Source organism: Elephas maximus, chromosome 11, assembly GCF_024166365.1.
Source record: "Elephas maximus indicus isolate mEleMax1 chromosome 11, mEleMax1 primary haplotype, whole genome shotgun sequence".
Classification (NCBI taxonomy): Eukaryota; Metazoa; Chordata; class Mammalia; order Proboscidea; family Elephantidae; genus Elephas; species Elephas maximus.
In genome coordinates this window covers 55,394,649-55,415,399 of record NC_064829.1, presented here as the reverse complement: position 1 = coordinate 55,415,399, position 20,751 = coordinate 55,394,649, and the positions used below count along the sequence as shown (strand labels likewise).

At 46.5% G+C, this 20,751-nt stretch overlaps 1 protein-coding gene across 5 annotated transcripts in view; it reads left to right on the top strand.

Moving 5' to 3' along the window:
- ST8SIA5 (ST8 alpha-N-acetyl-neuraminide alpha-2,8-sialyltransferase 5) overlaps positions 1-20,751 on the top strand; it is a 79,635-nt gene that overhangs the window by 49,356 nt on the left and 9,528 nt on the right. For 3 of the 5 annotated variants that reach the window (XM_049901738.1, XM_049901740.1, XM_049901735.1), the window contains 3 exons: positions 4,416-4,508; positions 14,890-14,976; positions 17,964-18,108. In XM_049901738.1, the coding sequence (XP_049757695.1) occupies positions 4,416-4,508; positions 14,890-14,976; positions 17,964-18,108 (325 nt within the window). The remainder of the gene's footprint in view (positions 1-4,415; positions 4,509-14,889; positions 14,977-17,963; positions 18,109-20,751) is intronic. The other 2 variants (XM_049901736.1, XM_049901737.1) reach the window with 2 other exon arrangements.

Below are 20,751 nucleotides of genomic sequence, written 5' to 3'. Positions count from 1 at the left end.
CCTGTCACATACGTACTGCCTTTTTTTTTTTTTTTAATTTTGTTGTGCTTTAGGTGAAAGTTTACAGCACAAATTAGTTTCTCACTCAAAAATTTATACAAAAATCGTTTTGTGACATTGGTTGCAGTCCCTGCATTGTGTCAGCACTTTCCCCCTTTCCCTTTCTGCCCCAGGTTCTCTGTGTTCATTCATCCAGTTTTCCTGTCCCTTCCTGCCTTCTCTTAATTGCTTTTGGGCAGGTGTTACCCATTTGGTTTCATGTACTTGACTGAACTAAGAAGCACGTGTGTGTTATTGTTTTGTTTTGTAGGCCTGTCTAATCTTTGGCTAAAAGGTGGACTTCAGGATGGCTTCAGTTTTGAGTTAGCAGGCTGTCTGGGGGGCCATAGTCTCGGGGGTTCCTCTAGTCTCTGTCAGACCAGTAAGTCAGGTCTTTTGTGTGTGTGTGTGTGTGTGTGTGTGAATTTTGTTCTATATTTTTCTCCTGTTCTGTCTGGAACCCTCTGTCATGATCCCTGTCAGAGCAGGCAGTGGTGGTAGCCAGGCACCATCTAGTTGTTCTGGGCTCAGGCTGGTGGAGGCTGTGGTACTGTGGTCCACTAGTCCTCTGGACTAAATTTCCCATGTGTCTTTGGTTTTCTTCATTCTCTTTTGCTTTGGACGGGATAGAACCAATAGATGTATGTTAGGTGGCCATTTGCAAGCTTTTAAGACCCTGAATGCTACCAAAGTAGGATGTAGACCTTTTTTTTTTCTTTTTTTTATGAACTATGTTATGCCAATTGACCTAGATGTCCCCCCAAGACCCTGGTTCCCAGCCCTCAGCCCCAGTAATTAGGTTCCTCAAGGTGTTTGGTTGTGTCTATGACTTTGCCTTTGTTAAGTTGTGCTGACATCTTATAGTGTGTGTTGTCTTTCCCTTCACCAAAGATAACACTTGTCTACTGTCTAGTTAGTGATTTCCCCTTCCCATCTTCTCCTTTCTTGTAACCTTCAAAGATCGTTTTTTTCTGTGTGTAAACCTTTTCCTGGGTTTTTATAGTAGTGGTTTCATACAATATTGTCTTTTGTGATTGACTTATTTCAGTCAGCATAATGCCCTCCAGATTCATCCACGTTGTGTGATGTTTCCCGGATTCATCATTTTTCTTTATTGTTGCATAGTATTCTATTGTGTATATGTGCCATAATTTATTTATGCATTCATCTGTTGTTGGGCAGTTAGTTAGTTTGCTATTGTGAATAATGCTGCAACGAACATGGGTGTACATATATCTATTCGTGTAATGGCTCTTATTTTTCTAGGATATATTCCTAGTAGAGGGGTTGCTGGATCATCTGGTATCTATTTCTAGCTTCTTAAGGAGGCACCATATTGTTTTCCATAGTGATTGTACCATTTTACATTCTTAGCAGCAGGGCATAAGAGTTCCAATCTCACCATAACCTCTCTAACACTAGTTATTTTCTGTTTTTTTTTGATTAGTGCCAATAATGTTGGGGTAAGATGGTATCTCTTTGTAATTTTGATTTGCATTTCTCTAATGTCAAGTGATCTCAAGCATTTCTTCATGTGTGTGTTAGCCGTCAGAATGTCTTCTTTGGTGAAGTGTCCATGCATATCCTCTGCCTATTTTTCAATTGGATTATTTGTCTTTTTGTTGTTGAGGTATTGAAATATTGTGTAGATTTCAGAGATTAGACCCTTGTTGGGTATGCCGTAGTCAAAAACTTTTTCCCAGTCTGTAGGTTCTCTTTTTACTCTTTTGGTGAAGTGTTTTCATGAGCATGAATGTTTAATTCTTAAGAGCTCCCAGTTAAGTAGTTGATCTCCTGGTGTTTGTGCATTGTTGTACCGTCTCTTTAATCTGGATTTTACAGATGAGGAAACTAAGGCTCAGAAAATTGACAGGGCTAACACAGCTAATGAGGGTCAGAGAAGGGCCGTAAACCCAGTTCCAACAGCCTTGCCACGTAACAGCCACCAAACACATGGGACAATATAATGCAGTTGTCATGAGGGGACCAAGTGGAGGCCAGAAGAGGCAAGTCAGGGCCAGCTTTGTGGAGGAAACATAGGGGCTGGGTTCCCAGGGGAGGTGCTACTTGAGTTTAGCTTCCTTTGAGCTATCTTCTTCCTGTTTGCTGTGGATCATCAATTTATTGTTTTGTTCTGGCTTTGTGAGTGAGTGAGTGGGAAGCACTGACGTAACCTTTGAACTGTATGGGCCTTAGAAATCACCTAGTTCAAACAGCTTTGTTTAAAAATTTTTGTTATGGTGAGATATATATAAGAAAACATTTGCAACCATTAGGTGATGTTAATTATGTTCTCCATGTTGTATGACCATCAACACTTTCCATTTCCAAATTTTTTCATCACCCTTAACAGAAGCTCAGTGCCCCTTATCAAACAGGAGAAAAATGAGGCCCAGAGAGGGGAAGCGATTTACCTGAAGTCACACAGCTGATTTAGAGGCATATCCGAGACATGACTGCAAGTCTCCTAACTCCCTGTGAACTCTAGGATAAATTCCTCCTGAGGATCTCTGCACCTTTGGAATCTGGAGCTTTTCTTAGCAGCAGCCTAGAATCATGACTTCAGCAGACCCCATGGATTCCAGAGGGACATTGTTGAGGACGATGATCTTTGTGATAGGACACCAGGCCTCACTTATCGTTATGTGACTAGAAAACTACGTGAGTTAGAGCCAAAGTCATGGACTTTATTTGTGGCCCTAGGCTGACCTCCTGCATGGGGCCAGTTTGTAGTTGCAGATAACAGAATCCATTTTTGCTAAAGTAGAAAAGGATTTATTAAAGGTACAGATAGTTCACAGAATTATTGGGAAGACTGAAGACTCTAGCTGAGCTTTCAGGAATGCTTCCAAGATTGCATTGTGAAATGGGGCCACCCTGAAAGTTGCTGCCTCTGATACAATCAGGAAGCTGTTGCCACCATGATGGCCTCCAAGAGCCATGCCACCCTTGCCACATTCTGCACCAGCAAAACAATGCCTTGAACATTGCCACTCTTCTCATAGAACACAGTCAGTGTCTCTGTAAATACTTCAGATTGGTTGAACTGAAATCACATCCAGAACCCTAGCTTCAGGGAAGTCTGGGAAAGGTAGTTTTTAGCTTTCCTGCCATTATAGTGTGGAAGGCCGCTGTAGAGGGTATTGGAAACGGTGTTGGGTACACCAGCCACTCTACCCCTTAACAATAGCCACATTCTAACTTTTTAAAATAACAGCTTCATTGATATATAATTCACATACCTTATAATTCACCCATTTAAAGCGTACAGTTCAATGGCTTTTAGCATGTTCTAGAGTTATGCACTATAATCAATCTTAGAATATTTTCATCACCCCAAAAAGAAACCTTGAATCTATTAGCTGTCACTCCTCATTACCCCCATGTTCTTAGCCCTAGGCAATGACCAATCTAATCTACTTTCTGTCTCTAGATTTGTTTGTTCTGGACATAGCATATAAATGAAATCATACAATATGTGTCCTTTGTGACTGGCTTCTTTCACTTAGCATAAGAATCTCAAGGCTCACCCGTTTGTAGCATGGCCTGGCACTGGGCATGTGGTAAGGGCTCATTCAGCAAGTGTTGGCTGAAATTGTTATTATTTTTCTGTATAAAGCTGGCAGAAGGGGCCCAGAGACCGCGCTGTACCCTGCAGTGCTGGTAACATGCCTGTAGCCAGCTGGTGCTGGAAGGGGATTGGGCTCCTCTGCAGTTGGACATAGGCCAAGCCCCAGCCCTACCCTGCACTGACAGCATGACCTGGGGCTCGGACTGGTTAGCCTCAGTGTTTTCAGCTGCCCAACGAGAAAGAAAGGTTCATCTCATGTACACCAAAACGGGAGTGTGAGGATCATGTGAGCGAATGAAACGAAAATGTTTTATAGAAATCTCAGCTGTGATTGTGGCTGTCAGTGTACAACACTTTCCCAAGAGGAGGAGGCAGGAAAAAAAAAAAAGGCATGGGCAGGATCGGGAGGCCTGAAGTTACATCGCCCCAGACTCCCAGTGCGGCCTCCTGCACTCAAATTTCTCTGCTTTGTCTGGTCACAGGGAAGAGAGAGGATAGTGCACAGACATCTCTTCTTTCTCTCCTTCACAGCCACAGACTAGGAGCCAAACTTGCGTCTGGATTTCCCTATTTGCTTAAAAGAGTTTACTCTTCTGTCAACACTTACACTCCTGGGGATGTCAAGCCCGAGGGCCCCATGGTCCTCCAGAGCCCCTGCATCAGGGCACCAGCTGGGGTGGGGCAGGGCTGGGGTACTGTATTCATTTGACCAGGAGAGACTCCTCCCCAAGAGCCGCCACAGCCCCCCTCATCCCACAAAGCCCGGCCTACTTCTCTGTGTAACCTCTGTCCTGTTGGTTCCCAGGTACTTTGAATTTTACAAGGGGCCTTTTGAATATAACTCCTCCAGATGCCTGGAGCTGAGGCACGAAATCCTGGAAGTGAAGGTGCTGTCCATGTGAGTGTGGCCGGCTGGGCATCACGGTGTGGTGCGTGAAGCATGGCAGGGCTGGGCGTCAGGGTGGGGTGCATGATGCATGGGGACAGGGCTGGGCATCAGGGTGGGGGTACACGATGCATAGGGCGGGGCAGGGCTGGGCATCAGGGTAGGGGTACACGATGCATAGGGCAGGGCAGGGCTGGGCATCAGGGTAGGGGTACATGATGCATAGTGCGGGGCAGGGCCGGGGGTCAGGGTGGAGTGCACGATGCTTGGGGTGGAGGCCGGGGTGGAAGGACATAGACAGCATAGTCTCCTTCTCAGGGGCCACTTGGCATTTGGAAAGCCTTGGAGGGCTGGAGCGCAGTGATGATTGTGCGCCTTGTATGAGAAAAAGCCAAGTTTGCGAGATTATGTCTGGCAGCTCAGGTGTTTGCTTACCGGGCTCAGTTACATCTCCTTGATTATCATCACTGTTCTTCCTGTACAGAAATAGAGGAGGGCCCAGGAATGTCTTACCTGAAATTCTGTTCATCTGGTTAAGTGTTACTCTCTTGCAATAGCCTTTTTACATTTCTTTTTTTTTTTTTAATTTATTTTTGTTACTTAAATGATGCAAGATTAAAGTGGTACAAAAGGGTCTATAGTGAAAATTTCTGCCCACAGCTGCCCGTTCTCCTTCCTAGAGGCAAGATGGAACCAAAGCCTGTGTATCTTCTCAGGGTCTGTGTATTCACAAGCATCTGTGTGTGGATAGTCATTAATTTTTTTTACACAAATGGTAAGAGAACTGTGCTTCTCCCCCACTCAGCAGTGTATCACCTATACCTCTTTTACAACCTATGGGAAGAAAGTGTACTAAATGCTCAGCATTTCTATGTGTTGTGCTTACCTCACCATTCCCTCCCTGGTAGGTTGTTGTTGGGTGCTGTCGAGTCAATTACAACTCATAGCAACCCCGTGTGACAGAGCAGAACTGTCTCACAGGGTTTTTCTTGGCTGTAATCTTTATGGGAGCTGTTTGCCAGGTCTTTCTCCGTTACAGCCATTGAGTTGGTTTGAACTGCTAACCTTTTGGTTAGCAGATGAGTGCTTAACCCTCCCTAGTATAATGGCCATGAATTCAGTCAACCTGTTTAGAGGAATTTGTGGTGTATTAGTCATGAGAGGTTCTATATTTACTTGAAAACAATTGTATCTGGATATGAAAGAAATAGAGTTTATTCAAAGTCTGGCCATGTTGGGGTGCTTGCATGGATTCAGGGCCCCCTGACTAGTTCTGGGACCTCTGCCCATGGCCCACGGGCAAGGGACACTGCTTCTTGAGCCTGTGGCAGGATTTCCAGGTAATGTGGGTAATGGGAAGAACATAGGCGCTGGGGTTAGGTAGATCTTGGATGGAAAGCAGACTCTGGGCCTTACTAGTGCTGTATCTTTATGCAAATTACTTAACCTCTCTGAGCCCTTCCTTAGCTATAAAAATGGGGACAGTATTACCTACCTTTTAAGGGTTATAAGGAGTCCCTGGAGCCCTGGTGGTGAAGTGCTTAAGAGCTCAGGCTGCTAACCAAAAGGCCGGCAGTTCAAATCCGCCAGCTGCTCCTTGGAAACCCCCTGGGGCAGTTCTGCTCTGTCTTATAGGGCCGACTCAATGGCATACAACAACAAGGAGTCCCTAAGTGGTTCTGCTACTAGCTAAAAGGTTGGGAGTTCAAATCTACCCAGAGGTGCCTCAGAAGAAAGGCCTGGTGATCTACATCCAAAAAATCAGCCATTAGAAACCCTATGGAGCACAGTTCTGCTCTGACACACACAGGGTCTCCCTGAGTCCAAATCGACTCGATGGCAGCTTTTTTTTTAAGGGTTGCTTTATAGATTGGCTTGTGGAAGCAGACAGCTCAGCAGCTCCTTTCTGGAGCCAGCAGCAGCAGCAGCAGCTTTTCTAGGCTGTCATTCCCAGACTCCAAAACTTCTCAGCTGCTGGAAAGCTCCACGGAAGCAAGCAAATGTCCGACTGGGATCAGCGACATTGTTCATGGTTCGCTTATCAACCAGTGGTCTGTGTGCCCTGTTAGCACCTAGAGATGAACATGTCAGGCAGCTCACCCCTCCAGCAATCCCACTGAGCCCTCTGTGAGCACGCTGCCGTGGTCCCTGTCCTCGTGGACCTCATAGACCCACAGCAGGAGCAGACGTTAATAACTGAACATCCTAAGGCATCGAGTGTGACAGGGAACGTGACCCCGGCTGGGGGGTGGGGTATCAGACAATGTTTCCCTGAGGAAGGGACACTGGAGCTGGGGTCTGAAGGGTGATCAGCGCCAACTAGGCCAGGAGGATTCCAGATGGAGGAACAGTTTGTACAAAGGCCCTGTGCCAGGAGGGATCGCTGTGTCCCAGGCCCTGAAGGATCTCGGCAGCTTGAATGCCAGCGTGAGGGGGAAAGATGGAAGCCATGTTGCGAGAGGGACAGGTGGGGGCCAGACCATGTGGGCCTTGCAGATCAGGATTTAGATTCTATCTTCATCCAAGAAAGCCCTTGGGAAGATTTTGAACCAAAGGAAGAGGGGTGGGGACACTATCCAATTGGTGTTTTGAAACACTCCACCACTGAGTTCTGATTTAGTGGGCAGACCTCAGTCAGTAGCCACATTCATGGACTCATAAGCAAAGAGCCTTTAACTTTTCTCAGAATTCAAATATTTCAGGTCTTTAAATATTTTCTTCTACTTTAGAAATCCAAAGCACCCTTGGTGGGAACATATCTTAGATTTTTCAAAGGGTAACCGATCTTTTTTTGATTATAAAATGTAGACAATTTCCTCATGGTTGCTTCAGGGTCTGGGCAGGAAGCTCTTAGGAGCTGTGTGGGCCCTAAGGCCATGTGTTGGTCATCCTTCCAGATAACTTCCTATTCCTCTGACATTTTCCATATGTTGATGTTCATTTCCTGTCAGGGGTTCCATTGAGGGACCAAATTAGAAATGACTCAGGCCCTTAGTTTCCAGCCTAAAACACAAACATTGTGGGGTATGAGGGGAACCTTACATTTTCCCTTAACCTGTGCCCACCCATTGCCCCCTGTTATGGACTCATGTTGGTGGTATTTGGAGCCATGAGAGAGAGACCTGGCAGCCTGTTCCTGTAAAAATTACAGCCAAGAAAATCCTATGGGGCAGCTTTCCAGTGTCACATGGGGTGACTGTGAGTCGAAGTTGACTCAACAGCACCCATTAACAACGACAACACATTTGGCTTTAGTTCTCATCTCTGCCTTTGGAACACCTTCTCTGGTTCCCTAGGACTGAACTCCTGGGCTGAGCAGTCATCCTGGCTGGTGGCCTCTGACCTGACTGGGTCTCACATGGCCTGTCTCTTGCTCTCTCTGTGTCTGCAAGCCCTGGCAGTGCTGGGGTTCTGCAGCGGGGTGGATTGGCCGGCGCTGGTGGTGGGGCATCAGAGTGTGGGCCTGGAGGGATGTTGGGGAGAATCAAGTCCAACTCCTCCTCCCCTGAGTCCTAGAGCCCTCGGGGGTCAGCTGGGTCCTCCAGAGCTGAAATCAGAGACCCCAGAGACTGACCTCTGATCCCAGTTGTTCTGACACCTGGGCCCTGTGGGCCTCCCTGTGCTCCAGCCCAGCACCATGGGGAGTGTTCACGGTGGGGACCCTGAGTCACTGGGAAAAGGTTAAACCCCATCTGTGAATCCGGGGGCTGGTAGGTGCACCTGCGTCCCTCCAGGCGAACAGAATGTCAGCTGGTGTTCTGTCTGTGAAGACAGGGAGGGGTATGATTCAACTGGGAATGATTCTGATCCAAAATTGCTCAAATCAGTGGTATAAGTCAGTCAGCTGGAAAATTCCCACATGGAAAAAATGCCTTGTTCCCTGACAATGTCAAATACATGAGGAGTTACTCTGTGATGATTTATTATGAAAACGCATAGTCGCTAATACATGTTAAAATCTTCTTTATTGATAACCCAGTTGCTGCCTGTGCTCACGCCCAGCTGGGGGTCATGCCTGGAAGCTCACCTGGTGAGCCTCTCCTGCCTGCTCTTTCCTCATCTTCCTGGGTCTGGGAGCTCCGCGCCAAGGGACAAGCTGGGAGCCAGGGCCGGATGGGCAGACAGCCGCTCTCTGGGCTGGGAGGCCCTTCGTGCCTGTAGAGCTGAGGTCTCCGCAATGTACAGGAGTCTGTCTCCTCTGCCAGGCTGGGGCTCCTTGAGGCCTGGGAGTGGGGCTCAGGCACCTGGGAACCCTGCACAGGCAAGGAGCCTGGCCCAGAGCCTGTGCCCAGGATGTGCTTGTTAAATGAATGAGTGGAAACACAGGAGGCTGTGGACAAGAAGGGGGAGAAAAAAGAAGGGAACCAGTAAACAAGTGGGGCATCATTATCATGCCATTGTTACCATCTCTTGCTCATGGTTAGAAAAATCAAGTAGAGCACCAAAGCTTATAGTAAAAAGCAGCAGTACCCTGCCCCATGCCTTGTCACCCCCTACCCTGCTTCTTTTAGCTCTTAGCTGTTTCTTCTGATAATTGCCTCTGTATCTCTCAATAATATCTGTATCCTGCTATTTCTAGATTTCCCACTTTTACACAGTATTTTACTGATGCCCTGCTTTAGTGGATAAGGATTCAGCTTTTTTATAGCACACCCAATCCCCTCCCCACATTTCCCCCAGTTGAGGGATATTGCTGTTTTTAGTTCTTCCAGCTATAAATTAGAAGGTCCTTGGGTGGTGCAAATGGTTTGCAGCTTGACTACTAACCTAATCGACTACATCTGTGGAAAGAGACACTGGAGAAACTCAATACCATCAGTCAGAACAAGGCCAGGGGCCAACTGCAGAACAGACTATCAATTGCTCCTGTGTAAGTTCAAGTTGAAGTGAAGAAAACGAAAACAAATCCACAAGAGCCAAAGTAAAATTTGAGTACATCCCACCTGAATTTAGAGACCATCTCAAGAATAGATTTGATGCATTGAACACTGATGTCCGAAGACCAGACGAGTTGTGGAATGACATCAAGGACATTGTACATGAAGAAAGCAAAAGGTCATTAAAAAGACGGGAAAGAAAGAAAAGACCAAAATGGATGTGAGAAGAGACTCTGAAACTTGCTCTTGAACATAGAGTAGCTAAAGGGAATGGAAGAAATGATGAAGTAAAAGAGCTGAACAGAAGATTTCAAAGGGCGGCTTGAGAAGACAAAATAAAGTATTATAATGGAAATATGCAAAGACCTGGAGTTAGAAAACTAAAAGAGAAGAACATGCTTAGCATTTCTCAAGCTGAATGAACTGAAGAAAAAAAAGTTCAAGCCTCAAGTTGCAATACTGAAGGATTCTGTGGGTAAAATATTGAACGATGCGAGAACTATCAAAGAAGATGGAAGGAATATACAGAGTCATTGTACCACAAAGAATTGGTTGATGTTCAGCCATTTCAGGAGGTAGCATATGATCAAGAACCAATGGTGCAGAAGGAAGAAGTCAAAGCTGCACTGAAGACATTGTTGAAAAGAAAGACTGCGGGAACTGACAGAATACCAACTGAGATGTTTCAACAAATGGTTGCAATGCTAGAAGTTCTCACCTGTCTATGCCAAGAAATTAGGAAGACAGCTACCTGGCCAACTGACTGGAAGAGATCCATATTTGTGCCCATTCCAATGAAAGGTGATCCAACAAGATGCACAAATTATCAAACAATATCATTAGTATCAAACAGAAGTAAAATTTTGCTAAAGATAATTAAAAAACGGTTGCAGCAGTACATCGACAGAAGCTGCCAGAAATTCAGGGCAGATTCAGAAGAGGACGTGGAACCGGGGATATCATTGCTGATGTCAGATGGATCGTGGCTGAAAGCAGAGAATACTAGAAAGATGTTTACCTGTGTTTTATTGACTATACAAAGGCATTCAACTGTGTGGATCATAACAAATTATGGATAACATTGTGAAGAATGGGAATTCCAGAACACTTAATTGTGCTCATGCAGAACCTGTACATAGATCATGAGGCAGTTGTTCAAACAGAACAAGGGGATACTGCATGGTTTAAAACAGGAAAAGTGTGTGTCAGGGTTGTATCTTTTCACCATACTTATTCAATCTGTATGCTGAGCAAGTAACCCAAAAAGCTGGACTGTAAGAAGAAGAACGTGGCATCAGGATTGGAGGAAGACTCATTAATAACCAGATCACACAACCTTGCTTGCTGAAAGCGAAGAGGATTTGAAGCATTTACTGATGAAGATCAAAGACTACAGCATACAGTATGGGTTACACCTCAACATAAAACAAAAATTCTCACCATTGGACCAATAAGCAACACATGATAAATGGAGAAAATATTGAAGTGGTCAAGGATTTCATTTTACTTGGAGCATAATCAATGCACATGGAAGGAGCAGTCAAGAAATCAAAGGATGCATTGCATTGGGCAAATCTGCTGTAAAAGACCTCTTTACAGTGTTAAAAAACAAAGATGTCACTTTGAGGACTAAGGTACACCTGACCCAAGCCACGGTATATTCAGTCGCCTCATATGCATGCTAAAATTGGACAATGGATAAGGAAGACCAAAGAAGAATTGATGCATTTGAATCATGGTGTTGGCGAAGAATGTTGAATATACCATGAACTGCCAGAAGAACGAGCAAATCTCTCTCGGAAGAAGTACAGTCAGAATGATCCTTAAAAGTGAGGATGGCGAAACTTCGCCTCATTTACTTTGGACATGTTATGAGGAGGGACCAGTCCCCGGAGAAGAACATCGTACTTGGTAGAGGGTCAGAGAAAAAGAAGACACTCAACGAGATGGATTGACATAGTGGCTGCAATAGTGGGCTCAAGCATAGCAATGATTGTGAGGATGGTGCAGGACTGGGCGGTGTTTCATTCTGTTGCACGTAGGGGTCGCTGTGAGTTGCAGCCTATACGATCACACCGAACAACAACAACTAACCTAAAGGTTGGCAGTTCGAAGCTACCCGGTGTAGCCTTGCAAGAAAGTCCTGGTGAATCTGCTTCAGTAAAGACAGTGGTCAAGAAAACCTTATGGAGCAGTTCTACCCTGTAACACAGTGAGTTGTCAGGAGTTGGAATCGACTTGATGGCAACAGGTATATCTATAGATTACCTAATAACCAAATTTCTTGTTCTAGCAAATACAGACAGTGTCTTTTGACCTTGTGCTTTGTTAGAGGAGGCTATTAAAATCACCCCTACTTTTCAGCTTCCCCTCCAGCCTCTGGCTTCAATCATCCTTGAGTTTACTGTTAAAATGTCAGTGCTGATAATATTTACATCCTATTTGTAACCATAATAAGCCTTTTGATGGCTTTCTCTGAAGGTTAACTCTAAAATTTGAAGATCAGCAAACAATGTTTTCATTATTGGGCAATGTACCTATTGTTCACCGCAAGGCTGGGAGGGTACATGATTCCAGCTCCTTTCTTGTTGCAGTTTTTGTCTTTTCTTGGAGTTGCCTTTTTCTCCTGGAACTCATCTCCATCATGACTTATTTTTTTAATGTGATAAAAATATATATAATAAAAAATTTACCAGTTTAACATTTTTCACCTGTACAATTTAATGACATCAGTTATATTAATCGTGTTGTGTAATCATCACCAATTTGTCAAATTTCTGTCACCATGAATAGAAGCTCACTGCTTTTTCTCTGGCATCTTTTCAGATCATGACAGTTCTGAAGTGTCCCAGTGGAGTGCTTCAGGATAGTCACCCAGTGGGACCTCTCAATCTGGAGCTCATGTCCAACTTTTGAAGTTTCTCTTGAATTTCTTTATAGTTCCTCTTCTTTGTTTTTTATGTTTTCTTTCTCTAGACCATGTAAGAGTTGTATATGGAAACTTCTGGATTGCTCCTCGAGCACTCATATCTTTTTCTGTCATCTTTTCTTTCTCTTTGTCCTTTGTTCCTACTTTCTGGGAAAATCCCTTGATTTTACATTCTGGCCCTTCTAATGAACTTTTCTTCCCCCAAGAGCCTTTTCTTTGTTCTCAAAGCAGTCTGTTCTTATTTTAAGAATGTAATGTCTTCTTGAATATCTCTGAGGAGACCAAGTAGAATTTTTTTGGTAAGTTCTATTTTGTTCCTCCAGTCATTTTTCTCTGTGGTTATTTTATCTGGTGGCTTGTCTTGGTCTTCTTCAGGATGACCAGGTGGCCCTTGGTTGTCTATTCGTATTTAACATTAAAACAATAAAAACCTGAGAGGAGTTCTGTGTCTGAGCGCAGGGGAGTCGACTGGCAGTAGTTGCTTGAAAGTAGTTGTTCAAGTTGTGCTGGCCCTTTTGCTGCTAGAATGCCTGGGTGTTTTTTTTTTCCCCCCATGGGAAGTGATTATTATTTTTTAGGAGAGGAACAAACTTGGATTCCATCCCTCCTCCCACTCCTGCTGCACATTAAATATTTGACTGACTGCTGTCAGGGTGGACTTGATATTCTGGATACAGGTGCCTGAGTTCTGGATACAGACTCCCAGTTGGTCCTCTTTTCAGCACCATGTCCCCCCTGCCCGCCGCCCCGAGTTTTCCGGGCAGACGACTGAGGGGACTGTGCCATCCTCTCCTTGCATTACCTCCCCTCCAATTTTCCATAACCCTGTCGACCTCTTTCTTCCAGTGAGGGATCCCCCTCCCGCCCCGCCCAATCATTCTGTTCATCTGGTGGCTTTAGGCCTTTTTTAAATTCTTCCTTTTTTGGAGTTTTAGTGGCATCTTAGAGAGAAAAGAGATCAGTGTCTGGGGTCAGCCCTTTACCTTTAAAATAAAGTTGATCTCTGCAAAGCAGTTTATAAACTATTTTAACGCATGTTGTCTTGTTTGATCTCTCTGACAACCTTTGAGATTGGCAGGGCTGACGTTATACCCATCTTACAGATAAAGCAGCTGAGTCTCCGAGAGATTAAGTGACTTGTGTGAGGTAGCATTGCAGGTTGAGGACGGAGCCAGGATTCGAGGCTCCGTATCCAGGCCCTGACCTTGGTCCGGTAGGTGACAGGGCACTGGAGGCACAGAGAAGGGGCCCATACTTTGGTAACCATTGAGTTCTTGGGACCCCTGACCTGGAGTGTTGCCAGGGCCATGTTTCTGGGAGGTGTTTGAGACAGTGACCATATAGGCAGAGGACCTTAGGGAGCAGAGCTGAATGAGCCTAGGCTGGCCTAAGGGAGACCCACCTCCCCTATGACTCCCCTAAGAAGCGCCAGTTTTCCTTGCTGAGGGTCTAGTGCCCAAAAGGAAGCCGCTCAATCGTTTGGCATGTCCTGACAGCCTCCCACAGAGGAGCAGTGAGTGGTGGCTTTGCTGAGGGAATCCCCTGGTTCTTCTGAACCTTATGACCCCTGCCAGGCCAAGGCCTCACTGGAACCCTCAGAGACTAAGAGAATGCTGGGCATTTCTATAGAACAGGAGAATCACCCTCAAAACTAAAGTGTAAGTGAAAGCAGGAAGGGATTTGGTAGGACCCAATGAAGAAGCTCTTGACTGAAACGGGGTGGAAGTAACCAAAGATAGGGAAAGAGTAACAGAGACACTGAAGTGTGTGTGGGAGAGAGGGGTAGGGAACTTGGTATGTGGCCCTAGGGCTTAGGTGATGTCCGAAAAAGAGAAGAGAAACTCATGAGAAGGGAGGGTAGCGACTGTTTGCAGTTAATGTGTACACAGAGCTCGTATTGGTCAGCTAGTGTTCAGGGGAATTTGTGTCTTTGCTTTGGTTCATTCATTCATTCAACAAATATTTATTTTGCTCTACACTGTTCTAGCAGCTGGGGGTGCAGCATGAAACAATTATAAACCCATTGCCATAGAGTCAATTACGACTCCTAGCGACCCTGTGTATAATTATAAATATATCGATATAAATTTATAATTCAAAAACTAAATTTTTATTTTTTGCCAGTTCCAATCAAAAGGAGACGCCTACCTGAGTTAGGTGTTCCTTTTGCTGAGAGTGTTTCAGGCTGACACAGTGCGGAGATACATAAAAACCAACTAGGATAAAGCTCACGCATGGTCGTTCAGAGAAAAGGGGCGCGTCTCGGATTTCTCTTCTGTTTCTGCCGTTAGGAAATTGTGATCTGCCCTAGAACGGAGAAGGAGAAGGGCATGTCTTTGTCATGAGCCCTACTGTGTGCTGAGCACAGTGCTGATGTTTTACTGACACTCACCTCTCACAGGCCTGCTAGGTCTTCCTCTTCTAGGTAGATGTTCCCGGGGAAGCATGCCGACCTTGGGGATGGGCTCGTGGGGAGACACCAGCCCAGGAGTTGGCATATGGGTGAGCAGGAAGGGTGCATTTTTGGGAATGATGATACTTTGTCCAGCTCGGCCCTCTCATACCCTCTCTGTCTCCACTCCTGAAGGGTGAAGCAGTCGGAGCTGTTTGACAGGTGGAAGAGCCTCCAGATGTGCACGTGGGCGATGAACATCTCGGAAGCCAACCAGTTCAAGTATCTATGAGTCACCTGTCCTCCCCAGCCCCTGCTGTGGTGCTCCTCACTCCCACCTCTGCAGACCTCCCTCATGCTCTCAGGCCAGCTCTTATCAGGCGTCTTCCCCAGAGATGGCCTGGGTTGGGCTTTGGAGTCTGGGCTGTGGGGAGGCTCTGCCTCAACACACTGGGTGAGGTGAGCACCTGGCCAGGTGCTTTCCTCCACATTCTCTCCCTTAGGCCTTGCAGCAGCTCTGCCAGGTTGGTGGCATCACCCCAGTATACAGCCCGGGTAATGGAGGCTTATAGCACTGAAGTGATTTGCTCAAGAGCTCCCAGAAGCCTCTGCTGTAAACAGTCCTCCAGAGCATCACTGCCCTGGCCTCCCCATCTGGGGCAGCGGCTCTAATGCAGCCAGTCTCCCTCCTGCTCAGAGCTCCTTAGCTCTCACAGCCCACACCAGGCATTCAAGCACTGCTCAGATTACCTTCTGATTGCTTGCTAACCGGAGCTGACAGAGGCAACTCCAGAGTTCTCCTGTCTCTGAGCTAAGCAGATAGCAAATGTCCAGCAATTCTTTTTGATTAATGGTGAACTTTAGGGTCCTTTCCATCTCTACCATTCATTGAGTTTAGGGTATTATTTTAGGGCATGTAGACTTTATTTCATGGAATAGATGTGATCCTGGCAATTTGTGAATAAACTGGATTTCGGCAACACTGGGCCTAGTTTAACCTCTATGGGGGAAGGTTATGGAAAGTGAATATCACTAAGTAGTTTGAATTTCCTTTATAAATCAGTGGTTCCAGTTTGCTTCAATTCCAGGCCACCTTTAGAGAGAAAATAACAGTTGTTGGGTTTTTTTTTTTTTTTTAAGCTGCAATGTACACAACCAAATATACACCTATTCACAATTTGACATGTATGATTCAATGACATGGGTTACATACCTCACATTCTGTCACCATTCTATTAGAGAGAGTAGTTGTTTTAAGATGCACATTTTGAGAATTGGAAATGTTTAAAGTGATAACCCCTGAAAAGGGGTACTAGGGGTATTTGTGAAGCTGTGGGAACCTAGCCAAGGCCCAGCCGTAGTTTGCAGAGACCTACCTGTCAGAAAAATAGAGCATGAGCTTGAGTGAAGTGCTGGAGGAGTGGGGAGCAGGTCTAGGCTGATGCAGGTGCAACTGAAGATTTGCCCCATATGAAGTGTTTCTGTGTGGGCTGGGGGTGGGTAAGGCTGTATACACTGAAAAAAAAGGATACGGCTTATAAGACACTCGGCATGGCTGAGGCCAGTGAGTGGCACTAGAGTGTTGTCCAGGCTGAGCACATCTAAAGAAATAACACAGCAACAGAAAAATGATGCTGCAAGAGAAAAGTGGGGACAGTGTGGGGGCCTTCGGCAGGGAGCTGACAGCACTATCCTGTCCTCTCAGCTGGGGTGGAGGACTTTGGTTTCCCAGGGGCAGGGGAGCAAGATATGCCCAGGATCTGCCCTCATCACTGAGCCCTGTGGGCATGCCTTGGAGAATGTGTGCAGAGTGAAACACCAGCTGCAGAAAAGAGAAAAGTCAGACTTGTCTGGCCGGCTGACTCCCAAACCCACTTTGTCAAGCACATTCTCCCTTGGAGGCTGTTTTTAAAGCAAGCCTACATCTGAGCTTTAACAGTCCTGTAGCTCATGTTCAAGTGTGTTTTTGTGGGTGGAAAAAACCAAACTCACTGCCATCATGTTGATTCCAACTCATAGAAACCCTGTAGGACAGAGTAAACTTCCCCGTAGGGTTTCCAAGGCTGTAAATCTTTATGGAAGCAGACTGCCACATCTTTCTCCCCAGGAACAGCTGATGGGTTCAAACCACTGACATTTTGGTTAGCTGCTGAGTGCTTTAACCTCTGTGCCAACAGGGCTTGTTTTTGTGAGTGAAAACTGCAGGGAATTAAAACAAAAAAAAACAAAACGAACTCTTAAGTACTTCTTTTAAAGATTCCTAGGTGGCGCAAGCGGTTTGTGCTTGACCATTAACCTAAATGGTGGAGGTTCAAATGCACCCAGTGGTGTGATGGAAGAAAGGCCTGGCAAGCTGCTTCTGTTAAGATTAGAGCCAAGAAAACCCTATGGAGCAGTTCTACTTTAACACATGGAGTCACATGAGTGGAAATTGACTCAATGGCAGCTAACAAGTACTTCTTTAGAAGCCACAGCCCATTTTCTGCAGGGAGCCATCCAGTATCAACCCCCTCCCCCCATCCCAATTCCTGGCCCTCCCCTATTTCTAAAACAGTTTCAAAATGCTTGAGACCACACATTTTGTTGACTCTGTGTCTTCATTTGTGCCCCGCCGGATGGGAAACACCTTGTCTCAAGTCTGCTGTGGGGAGCAGGAAGCTAAGGACGGGCCCTGCTTCCCTGGGCTTTCAGTGAGAACTGGATGATTGTAGCAAAAGAGCACTTCTGGGAAGTGGTAGGATGCTAGCAGATCTTGAGGAAGCCTGAGTGACGGGTGATTAGCCTTATGTGTTAAACTGCGTGTTGAACCCTCGTGTAACTTGCGTTGTGGGACACAGAGGTCATGGTCCCCACCATCAAGGGGCTTTCACTCCACCTAGGGAGGGATGTGGCAGACAGTGAGTGGTGCACAGTCTGTGCTCTACACCTTCAGTGGGAGTGTGGTCAGTGGGGCTGGGGTGGAAGCAGCTGGGAGCTTCATGGGAGGGAGACCAGGCCTGGGCACTGAATGAGCAGCATCAGGAGAGGTGGGAAGGCCCAGCCTAGGCGCTGGAAGGAGTACTGAAAGGGGTGGGAACAGCACACGCAAAGGTGTGGAGGAGGGAACAGTCCTGGGAATGGAGGGTGGAAGAGGACCGGGCAGAGACCTGGTGTTAGTCGGAGCTCCCTGGTAAACCCAAGGCGCCTCAGTTCATGGCCCTTCTCTTCTTTGCGTGATTTTGCTTTGCCCCTCATCACCAGTGTCTCCTATCTGCCTCCCTGCCCGGCAGGTCTACTTTGTCCAGGTGCTGCAATGCCCCCTCCTTCCTCTTCACCACCCAGAAGAACACTCCCTTGGGGACGAAGCTCAAGTATGAGGTGGACACCAGCGGCATCTACCACATCAACCAGGAGATCTTCCGCATGTTCCCCAAGGTGCTGCTCCCGTTGTCTGGGGAAAGGGGCGGCCTGGGGTGGGGGCAATGGAGCAGTGCCATGTGGTGGTGCGCCCCTCACTCTCTGCCTCTGAGCCCAGTCGTCTTGCCCCTGGTTGGTCAATTTCTAGGTCTCGTAGAACACCCTCTGGGTTTCCTTGGGGGCCTGTCTGAGCACACTGAGTGACAACTGGCTATTATTGAGTGACTTTTGACAATAAAGTGGTTATAACAGTCTGGTTATTGCATTGCTTGCAGAAGACGTCCTGCAGATACCTGAGGGAATGATTAAGCATTTGTCCTCCCAACTCAGGCATGTGTCCTTGAGGTGGTACGAGAATCAAAGCATATGTGCAAAGATTGCGTGCACAAGAAATCATAAACCAATACAAATCAATGCACAGAAAGGTGGCTCTCACATTGGGTGACCTTGGGTGGTCATTTTGTCTTTCAGGGCCTCAGTCTCTTTGTCTGTAACATTGGTGTTGGGCTAGTTTGGCTGCTTATAACAGAAAGCCTAAAATATCAGAGACTTACCCATTGCTGTTGAGTCAATTCTGACTCATCGCAACCCTATAGGACAGAGTAGAGCTGCCCCATAGAGTTTCCAAGGAGCACCTAGTGGAGTCGAACTGCTGACCTTTTGGTTAGCAGCCATAGCACTTAACCACTACGCCACCAGGGCTTTCATCAGAGACGTAAGCAAGATAGAAATGTATTTTTTCCCTTTTACATGAAAGGAGTCTGGAGGTAAGCTGTTCAGGGCAGCATGGCAGCTCTCTGGTCATCATCGACTGCAGATCGAGTGGTCCACGTGTAAACTGTCCAGATAGAGGAAATTCAGGTGCTTGCACTCACTTCTGGGTTGACTGTGGTCCAGACTTGCTGCATCAGTCTCTCAGGGGCATGGGTACCTAGAACTTGTATTTTTAGCAGATCCTGACGGTTACCCACATGTGGGAAGTGGCGGTGTAGCTTCTGAAGAGGAGGAAGGACAGTTCCATGGGAGGTGTTCATAGCCGCTTCTAAAGTGCTCCAGGCCCAGGGCAGCAGTTAGTGGGTCAGTGTGTAGAAATGTGGAGTGGGGACTTGTTCAGGTCTTTGTGGGTGAAATCTGAGGCTGGGCTGCCCTGCTCCTCTGGGGAGTGCTAACAAAGCAAAGCCCAGCATGGCTCACTGCATTTTGCCAGTCATACTGGGGTGCACTGGTAAGACTTGGGGGTATGGAGGAGGCCCTGAAGGTGGAGAGATATCAACCATGTTTTCCCACATCATCACTGTTGAAGGTTGATGGGGTGTGAGCTCTCTTTACAAATTTGGATTTGCAAGGCCTGAAACACGAGGCTGGTGACAGCAGGGGAGCTTGCATCTCATGTGGGCAATGCCAGTGGGTGAAACACAGTCAGGTTATGACATACAGGTCCAATGGGCCACAGGCATAGACTCCTGAGGCCCCTGAATTAGAGCAAGGATCGCCAGCCTTTTTTCTGGAAAGGGCCAGGTGGTATTTTAAGCTTTGCAGGCCGTATTATCTGTGTGGCAATTACTCAAGTCTACCATTTCAGCACAGAAGCAGCCATTGACAGTATATAAACAAATGGGCATGGCTGTGTTCCAGAAAAAGTTTTGTTTTTATTAAACACTGAAATTTGAATTTTTATATAATTTTCAAATGTTATGAAATCTTTTTCTTTTTGATCATTTAAAGATGTAAAAACCACTCTTGGCTTGCAGGCCATACAAAAACAGGCGGTAGGCCAGATTTGTCCCACAGGCCATAGCGGGCCGACCCCTGAATTAGAGCATTGTGGCATAGAATAACATTTCCCAAGTGGCCCAAAGGACAGGCGTTCCTTTGGGTTTGTAAAAAATACAGCTTCTCAGCCTCCTACTCCCACCCTGAAAATTGTGATTCTGAGGTTCTGGGAAAAGGCCCTAGAATTTGTGTTTTCAAAAAGTATCTCAAGTAGTTCTTAACTTACAGAAGTTTGGGAAACACTGACTAGAACTTAATAAGCCTTTGGTGATTTCTTCAAAGATGACTTTGGTTTTTTTCCTTTCTCTGGTCAAAGTCAAACAGTGCAGCTTCTCCATCAGCCCTTGTTAGATGCCCTTGTTCCCTGGCCCCCTTGGCTGGTCCCTCCAGGGGAAATGAGCCATGAATAAGGACACAGGCAGATGGAGCTTCTCCTTTAGATTTAGTGTGGTTCACGGTAAGCCCACTGCAGTGTGATTCTCCGTGAGACCCTGTCCTGGCAGCTGGTCCCACTGGAGGCTCAGGGTGCTGACCATGTCCCTCTCAGGTGGTGGCTGGCCAGCTGGAACATGTAGGAGGAAAGCTGCCTGGCAGACTCCTGGGTGTCAGAACTGGAAGGGACCTTAAGGCCATCTAATAATAATAACAACCTGGTCCCCTTTGCTGGGTTGCTTCTGGGCCTGGCACTGCACAGGGTAGACTCTTGGTTTATACCAGAGGTTCTCAACTGGGGGCAGTTGTACCCCAGGGGACACCTGGCAATGTCTGCAGACATTTTTGATTGTCACGACTTAGGAGGGATGCTACTGGCATCTAGAGGGTAGAAGCCAGGGATGCTGCTAAATACCTACAATGCACAGTTCAGCACCCCCCCCCCCCCCGCCGCCC